The following is a 9612-nucleotide window of genomic DNA, read 5'->3' as shown; positions in this document are numbered from 1 at the left end:
AAAAAAAAAAAAAAAACAATGAAGATATTTTTGTATCATTCTAGATGCAAAAACACTAAGTAGTTTCAGTCAGTTAAATCAATCTGCCAGGTAGTGAGTTCTAGGCCCCCTTTTTAACAGCTCCTCAGGTAATTATAATATGAATCAAAGCTAAGAAAGAAAATTAATGTAAATTCTCTTAAATTCAAAGTCAAATTTAAAATGATTATTTTGTTCCTATGATAAAAACAGCTGTAGAAGAAGGTCAAATATCTAAAGATTGGGTCTTTGCATTGTTTTTACGTCTGCATTTGAAGTGAAAAGTTTTTTTAAAAAGAGAACTAGAACTAGAGTGTGTTGGGTCTGGGGAGATGGCTCAGTAGAACAAGTGCTTGCCTGGCAAGTGCAAGGGCCTGAGTTCAATCCCCAGATCCACAAAAAACCAAACAAACTGGAGTGTGCTACTTAGGTTGTCTTTTAACATTATTAATATAATCATTCTATCTTAAGCATAGAAAAAGTTAATATTTGAACTAGCTTTTTTTTTTTTTTAAGACAGGATCTCGCTGTCTGATTCAGGCTAGTCTTGAAGTTAATGTGTAGCGGAGACTGACCTCAGACTCTCAGCAAACCTGCCTCAACCTCCTGCTGAATTAGCTATGGAAAGACATCTTTGGGAGGGGGTAGGTGGTAGAAATGATAAACTGAGGGCCATGCCTTTTCTCATATTTATTGGCAGGGTTCATAAAGAGCTTTTCACATTGTTGCACATAAATTTTATGGTGTGATTTAAAAGTCTGATTTCTTTTACAGTTATATTTTTAATCTGAAAATTATTGCCTAAAACTACCAAAATAATACTAAAAACCTGTAGATACAGTTTTTAATGTTTAAGCCTTCTTAAATTTTCAGTTTATTCTGGCACTTTACTTCTTCAGGAATAGCTAACCTGAGACACTTATAAATATATAGCTGTCTCAGCTAGAACTGACTGCATTTTCAGAGTATGAAGTCTAACTCTTAGACACAGAAATAATAGAAAAACAAGTATTTTGTAGGATTTACCACAGTATCTAATAATTTTCCATTTCAGATGAAGACTGTGTTATTCTGCTTTGATTTATTTTCCAGTTTTTCTGGCATGTTTGTTGCCCATTTTTCTGCTAGGAAATTGAGAATTGTATAATTTTCTGCCCATTTATCCAAATTTTTTATTCTTCTAGGCATTTCATGTCTCTATCATATATTATCTTGTGTTTCAAAAATGCAAAACTGGCATATCTATTTGTAGTCAAAAAATAGGTAACTTTAAATTATTTAAAAGTGCTACAGAGTGTATGTTTACTTTTCTCCCTACAAAAGCTTTTTTTTCATCTTAGTATCAAACTTAGGGACTTGCATGTGCTAAGGAAATGCTGTAATGCACTACCCTTCCTCCAGTATTATTTTCTTATAAATGGCTATGGAAATTTTACTCCCATCAATATTTGGACAGGAGACTTTGCTTTGTGCCTAGGACATAGGCTGTATCTAGAATGTGGACCAACTCTCTCACAAGTGATGAGAGAGCAAGGACTAGCTAACTAGGTGTATATCCTACCTCTTCTAACTGATTTAATTTTACATTATGAAACCTAAGTTTTGGTGGTTTTCTTTTCTTTTTAAACTAGGTAATTTCATCTGTGCCAAAGCCTCCAGAAGATAAGTCGGAAGCTGTATGTGCAAGCCATCCATTAAAACAAAGAAGAAGAATATAGATTGCCAGGAGCAAGTTAGTATTCATTCATTCTCTCTCTCTCCCTCTCTCTCTCTCCCTCTCTCCCTCTCTCTCTCCCTCTCCCTCCCTTACCCCCTCTCCTTCCCTCTTCTCCCTCCCTCCCTCTCCTTCCCTCCCTCCCTCCTTCCCTCCCCTCTCTTTCCCTCTTTTGCTCTCTCTTTCTCCCTAAGACAGGGTCTCATGCTATAGTTTATGCTGGCCTTGAACTTGCAGTGATCGTCCTGCTTTAGCCAAATATTTTTTTTCCATGTATTTTTTTTAATGCATACCATTTTATAATTTCATTCAAACTTCATCTGATATAGTTTTATATATTTATAATTTATACTTACTTTGTTCATATTATATAACATTACCTTCCACATTATAACAACATGTAAATTGAAGGCAGTATAGGCACTTTACCATACAAATAAAAGAGAGGAAACCCGTATCTGTTTCTTGTTTTAATAGAAATACTGAGCAGTTCACATTCAAAAACTGTAAGTCATGATGTTTCTGAAAGCCAGGGCTTCAAAATGAAGGCAATTCTATAAAATAAGAAAGTTAATAAATTATTACAAGTTGAAGTTAGAGGGGCCAGGGAGATGGCTTAGTGGAATAGGCGCTTCCCTGGCAAGTGCCAAGGGCCTGAGTTCAATCCCCGATTCCACCAAAAAGAAAAAAAAGAAATTAGAAGCTTACATGATTTTTAAAAAATTAAAAATTTACTTGATCTGTAGCAATCAAAAAATCAGTTTTGGAAATTCTAGATTTTTTTTTTTTTTTTTTTTTTTTGCGGAACCAGGGATTGAACTCAGACCCTTGTGCTTGCCAGGGAAGCACTTATTCTACTGTGCAATCTCCCCAGCCCCAGAAATTCTAGACTTTGACCACTGTACTTTAAGCATATCTACATTTTGTCAGTGAGCACATAATTTGAAATCTGATCTCACCCAGATGGTTTCCATTTTCTCTACTGATAAAAATAACTTAAGAAGGCTCACACTCACTGTGCAGTGTCTGTGTTTCATTTTGCCCTGTCCTGAAGGGCTTCTTGTCTAAGGGATGGATTTGAACATATCAGTGAATAAGGTTTACTTCAGCTATCATGATATAATCAGAGTTTCTAGAATGGCTCTAAATAGTGGGAGTACTAGAAGAATCTTGAAAGCAAGGAGTTAGGTTCTATTTCCTTGTGAAATCACAAGCAAAGACCTAAGAGTTGGAAAGAACAATTGCTGTCCAAATAAGGCTTCTTAGCTGTTAGGATGCTGTGAATCTCCTTAGGATCTCTTTTAAATGTAGATTCTTATATGTAGAGAGGAAGAATGAGGAGTTGTTTAATGGGAGTATAGGCTTTCAGTTTTGCAAATTGAAAAGAATTGTGGAGATTGGTTGTATGACCCTGTTCTGCTGATAATAACTGACATGTACAGTTTTAAAAGGTTAACGTGGTAAACTTTCTATTAGATTTTATGACAATCTAAAAAATTTCCTGATAGATTGCATGGCAGCAGATATTGATGGATTCTCTTTTCCTGAGGAGCTCACTTTCTTTCTCATCTCTACTGACAGACACATCCAGCATTTGAAAGTGATAAACTTTGGTTACGTCAAGTAACAACAATAGTAAATTGTGATTCACTTAGTTTTGTGTATAGGCTGAGATTCTGGATTTTTCACAAGTTGTAGGAAATGCCACTGCTGCTAGTTCACAGAGCACATTTTGAAGGACAGGGCTTTAGATAATTGTCACAGCTGGAGAACTGCTGGCTAGCACAGTGGCACACACCTGTTATCCCAGTGCTCTGCAGGCTGAGGTAGGAAGCTCCAGGTTCCAGCCTAGGCTGGGCAGCTTAGTGACTTAGTGAGACCCTCTGTCAAAGTAAGAACTGTTGGCTGTTTCATCCTAAGCAGTTACTTCAGTCCACTTTGCTGTGCTGTTTTCACAGCAGTGTCTTACAACTAGAAACCTGCCTCTCTTACATTGCTTTTTAGCACACATTTCCACACAAAACTTGGATATGGGGTCTAGGAAATAAATTACAATGGGATAAATTAAAGGAAGGACTGAGATGAATGAGGAGAGCTTACCAACATGCATGTTAATTTGCATACTCTTACAATAAAGTTTGTGTATCATATGTTTGAAAAGTATAGTTGATCGAAGGAAGACCAAAGAAGTTTGTTTTTTTTTTTTAAAGAGTGTTTTGTTTGTTTGTTTGTTTGTTTTTTTGTGGAACCAGGGATTGAACTCAGGCCTTTGCACTTGCCAGGGAAGCACTTATTCCACTGAGCCATCTCCTCGGCCCCCAAAGAAGTTTTATGAGCCAAATCAATTACTAGGTTGATCTCAGTTCAGATTTGTCAGATTCATGCATGAAAAGCACAAGTGGGCTTTCATAGAACTATACCTTTGCTTCTGGTAAACATGGCCCAAACACCTCCAACAGAAGTTTGTCTTGTCTCACTGCTTTTTCAAAGTCTGTGAAAGATACCTTGCCATCGTTGTCATAATCCTAGAGAGGAAGGTGACTTTTTCATAAATGATAGCCTTTTTAATATTGTCATGGAAAATAGCTGCCTACACTAAAAGGTTTTATAAGCAAAACTGTTAATTTTACATTTCTGAAGAAGATATTTATACAGATTAAAAGGTATTTATTTAGAGAGGCCACCTTTTACTTTTTTGTTTGTTTTGTTTCTGTATTTAGGACATTGTCTACAGGGTCTCACTACACAGATTGGACTCATAGTGATTCTCCTGTTTTCAGCCTCTCAAGCTCTGGGATTATAGGTGCGCACTACCATGCCCAGTCTCAATCACCACCTCAGCACGTCCTGTGGGTGGGGCCGGCACGGCATGCTGGGCCTTGAACCCTGGCCACTGGGCTCTGCCTAAACAGGTGCTTTAGTCCACTGAGCGATCAGGCTGGCCCTTTCACTTCGTGTTTTAATACAGGTCTCACTATGCAGTTTGGATTCATAGTGATCGTCCTGTCTCAGCCTCCCTAGTGCTGGGACTGCAGGCGTGTACCACCAAGCCCAGTTCTGGGGCTGGCATGGCATGCAGTACCTTGTGTTTGCCAGGCAGGAGCATAATGCTGCCAAGCTATCTCCCCAGCCCCACTTCTTAATTTTAATAGGCATACCTTACCTACTTAGCTGTGTAAAATGTGACCATGCCTAAATAACAAGAAATTATAGGAAGTCTCTTATTACACTGCTCCTGTGAGGCAGTAAGTGCAAGACAACAAAGATATTCAAGCTAAATTTTTGTAGAATTTGTTCCTCAAAGAATCTCAAACTTGGGAGCTCAGCAGGTAGAAAGGATAGAAGTGAAGTTGCTTTATTGAAAAGTCACTAGGAGTTTACAGCAGTAATTGTTTGGGATGGGCTAGAGTAATTAAATGAAGCCAATAGGCTGGGCCTTTAAGCATGATTAATCTGTGGATGACAGAGTGTTGTTAGGGACAGAGTACGGAAGAATGGCCCATAGTAATAGGCATTGTGTGAGTCAGCAAAGCATTCAGGACAGGGCTTAGAAAGCATGTTATGCCATGCAGGATGGGACAGAGGAGGACTTGTATTATAGACTACAAATACCTTCAGTGCTTAACTGAACTGGATTGACCAAGAAGAGTTGCTTTTTTACTTCTGGGTATAACTGCATCAGGGCTGCTGAAAGTCTTATCTAGACAAAACTTGTAGTCATTGTCAGAAACAAGGTTTATTTCATAAACATTTCCCTTAAAAGAGAAGAGTGTGGACAGTACCGCAGAGGATGCTGTCTGAAGAAGACAAATGCATGCAGCTGTAGCAGTGGCTAGTGAAATTATTATTACTTTTTACAATTTCTATATTTTGTACAGGGTTTCACTGTGCAGCTTGGACTCAGTGATCCTCCTGTTTTCAGCCTTCCCAGCAATGGGATTACAGGCATGCACCAGTATGCCAGACAGCGGCTCAGCATGTCTGGGACCAGGGCCAGCATGGCATATGGTTCCTGGGATCAAACCCCGGGCCCTGCGCTTGTCTAGGTAGGCAGTCAGTCCACTGAGCTACCTCACCAACCCATGAAATTATTCTTAAAAGAAGAGAATACTCTGGAGCCTGCATAGTGACTGCCAAGTCCCCACTCAGTTTCTTTCCTGAGTCTGAGGGTCATATTAGTGAGCTGAACTGGGCCACCAATGCCTTGGATTCACAAAATCTCACTGCATCCAGTTTAGGGTCATAGTGAGAAGTTAGGTGGAAATCACTCAGTTCACAAAGAAGGACTACTCTGGATTCTATTGAGAGATGACTTCTGCATAACATTTTCTAGTGTGACTTTTCTCTACGTTTTGTCATCTTTATTGTTTTGAGGAAAAAGTGAATACATTAAAGTTTTCTGAAGGGCCTGGCATATGTACAGTATGGGTACTCTATGTAAGTCAAGTACTTTTGTTATTTTGTTATAGTAAGGAGTTAGATGGGTTGAAAGGCAGAGATCATGAAGACAAAGTAGGACCCAATTTTACATGAATTGAACCTAGCTCCCCCTCAAGTTAATGAGGTCTCAATGATAGTAAAATATTTTAAAGTTAAGCATCATATTAAATGAAAAGCTAACAGCTTTCCCTCTAAAATCAGAAGCAAGACAGGGATCTTCACTCCTGTTCAGCATAGTTCTTGAAAAAGGCAGACAAATCAGGCAAGGGAGTAAAATATGTATAGGAAAGGAAGCAGTTATGTTATTTGCAGACACAACCTCTAAAGAGAAGACCCAAAGTATTTTGCCAAAAGACTCCTAGAATCAATAATCAAATTTAGCAGTGTACCAGGATACAAAAATCAACACAAAACTGGACATTGTGGCGCACACCTGTAATCCCAGCACTCAAAGGGGCTGAGGCAGGAGGACCAACCATTACAAGTCTGAGACCAGCCTGGGCTCCAAAAAACCCCACAAAAATCAGTAACATTCTTGTATATGAATAGTGAACTCACAGTCCAGGCGTGGAGGTGCACGCCTGTAATCCTAGCTCTGGAGAGGCTGAAAACAGGAGGATCACTATGAGTCTGAGCTGCATAGGGAGACCCTGTACCAAGTACATTAAAAACAAGCAACAAATAACTCACTAAGGAAGAAATTAGAGAAAACAGTAACATTCACAATAACGTCAAAAAAAACCTACTTAGGAATAACCTAACCAAGGAAGTGAAAGACCTCTACAGTGAAAACTATACTACTCTGAAGGAGATCAAAAGGACACCAGAAAATAGAGATCCTCTGTTCTTGGATAGTCATGACCAACATTGTCAAGATGGCTATGCTCTCCAAACTAATAAACAGATTTAATGCAATACCAGTCAAAATACCAACACTATTTTTCACCTAACCAGAGAAAGCAAACCTGAAATTGAGATGGAACCAGTAAAGACCCAGAATAGCAGAAGCAATCCTGGACAACAAGAGTAAAGCAGGAAGCATCACTATCCCAGACTTCAAGATACATTACAAAGCCACAGTGACTTAAAAATAGTATGATACTGGCACAGAAGCACAAGGATCATTGGAACAGAGTAGAGGATGCAGAAACAGCCACCTATGTATTCATTATATTTAGCTATCTCATCTTTGACAAAGGGAAGACCATATGAAACATCCTGTTTTAACAAATGGTGTTGTCAGGGGCCAGGGAGATAGCTCAGTAGAATAAGTGCTTGCCTGGCAAGTGCAAGGTCCTGAGTTCAATCCCTGGTGCCACAAAAAATAAAATAAATTTGGTGCTCTGAAAACTACCTATGCACATACAAAAGATTGAATCTAAACTCACCAAAATAGTTCAAACTAAAATAAAAATGGATCAAAGATCTAAATGTTAAAACAAACAATCTGCTAGAAGCTAAAATAGGTAAAACTCTTGATGACAGGTTATATGCAAGAACTTTCTAAACAACAAATGGGATTATATCAAATTAAAAAGCTTCTGTGTAACAAAAAACAGAATAAAGAGAAAACATACAGAATGGAAAAATCAAATCTTCCCAGTTATTCCCCCAGGACCAATATTTACATTATATAAAGAACAAAAGAAAAAAAAGAAGACCACCCAATTAAATGGACAGCTCAATTGAACAGACACTTCTCAGATATACAAGTGGCCAGCAAAAAAAAAAAAAAAAAAAAAAGTTCAACATCTCTGCCTATTAGAGAGATGCAAATTAAAATAACACTTTAAGATTCCAACTTAATCCAGAAGCTATCACAATAAATCACAAATAACAAAAACCTGTGGAAAAAACACTTCTGTACTGTGGGTGGGAATGTAAAATTAGTTGAGCCACCATTATAGAGATTCCTCAGAAAACTACTAGACATTCTGTTTGCCTCAGCCATATCTCTTCTGAGTATCTTCCTCACAGAGCTAAAGTTATCACTGTACACAGTGACATATGCATACCCATGTTTATAGCAGTAAAGCTTATAATAGCTAGGTCTTGGAAGCAGTCTACAAGTCCAACAGCTCGGGATGGTCTTAAACTGATCCTGCCTAGCCTCCTGAGTGCTGGGATTATAGGCGTATGCCACCACACTTGGCAAGAAAATGTATTTAGAATGAATTTCTACTGTGCCTTAGAGAAGGATAAACGAGTCATTTGTAGCAAAACTGGATGCACCCTTGAGTCCATAATGTTAAGTGAAATAAATGATACAGTCTTGGATATCAGTTTCTCTTATATGGAAAAACTTGCAATACAAAGAGTGAAATATATAGGGAGTCATGTCTTTTGCAAAAGAAGAAGGGAACAAAGGGATGGGGAATAAGCAAGGGAAAGAGAGGGCATAAAGGAAGAATTTAGGGCTGGGGAGATAGCTTAGTAGAATAACCACTTGCCTAGCAAGCTCAGGGTCCTGAGTTCAATCCCTGGTACCACATACACAAAAAAAGAATTTGGGTATGTTTGTATATGAATCAAGTCACAAGGAGAATCATGTGCTGAAAACGTACCAATGACAAATATTCAATAAACACTTGAGGACTGGGGATATGACTCAGTGGTAGAGCACTTGGCTAGAGTGCTAGCCAAGGATCAAGCCCTGGGTTTGATCCCTGTTACTGTAAAAAAAAGTATCCTTGCAAGGTCTCACTACATAGCTTGGATTCATAGTGATCCTCCTGTTTTCTGCCTCCCTCGTGCTGGGATTACAGGTGTCACCAAGCCCGGACTCCATCACTGGCTCAGTGCACCCAGGGGCGGAGCCAGTGCAGCATGGCATGTGGTGCCAGGGATCAAACCCTGGCCCTGCACTTACCTAAGGAAGCGCTTAGTCTGCTGAGCTAACATATTTTGAATAGTGATTTAATCATTCAGCTATTCTACAAATAGTAATGAGTACCCACACCAGCCAGTCACTTGTACAACAGACAGAACAGAAAACACAAAAACTCCTGCTTTTATAAGTTATATTCATTATGAAGAAAAAGAAACCATTTTTTTTAGTTTTATATAACATTGTACTTGAATGAATATAATGCATTATAGTTTTTCATTCTTACCATTTTTGTAAGTATTATATCTACCAACTCTCTTATTCCTTCATCAGTCTCTTCTTCATATGACTCTTGGTGTATACTGTTCTTCAGCATGTCAAATATCTTCTCTCGAGATATGTAACCATCTCCATTCAAGTAATAAACTTCAAAACAGACTTTTAAATGCATAAGAAGCGTAAAGACATATAAGAACAGTTAAAATGTGATGTTTTCCTTGGTTATTTCAACATAACAAAGGATAAATACAATGTATCCATCCTAAATTTATTGATATAATACAGTATGTAGCAGAGAAATTTTACAGTAAAGTCTTGTTGATTTCTTTCTTTT

At 38.2% G+C, this 9612-nt stretch overlaps 1 protein-coding gene across 2 annotated transcripts in view; it reads right to left on the bottom strand.

Moving 5' to 3' along the window:
• Nucleotides 1-2084: 2084 nt before the first annotated feature.
• The window catches only part of LOC101571190 (EF-hand calcium-binding domain-containing protein 1), a 20047-nt gene continuing 12519 nt past the window's right edge, over nucleotides 2085-9612 (bottom strand). For both annotated transcript variants that reach the window (XM_004646257.2, XM_023706515.1), the window contains 3 exons: nucleotides 9286-9437; nucleotides 4153-4257; nucleotides 2085-2286 (listed from right to left, as the gene is read on the bottom strand). In XM_004646257.2, coding sequence (XP_004646314.1) covers nucleotides 2230-2286; nucleotides 4153-4257; nucleotides 9286-9437 — 314 coding nt within the window. In that variant the 3' untranslated portion in view covers nucleotides 2085-2229. The remainder of the gene's footprint in view (nucleotides 2287-4152; nucleotides 4258-9285; nucleotides 9438-9612) is intronic.

The sequence above is a fragment of the Octodon degus genome, unplaced genomic scaffold, assembly GCF_000260255.1.
Source record: "Octodon degus isolate 3935 unplaced genomic scaffold, OctDeg1.0 scaffold00262, whole genome shotgun sequence".
In the NCBI taxonomy this organism is placed as follows: Eukaryota; Metazoa; Chordata; class Mammalia; order Rodentia; family Octodontidae; genus Octodon; species Octodon degus.
This window is presented reverse-complemented; position numbering and strand designations above follow the sequence as displayed.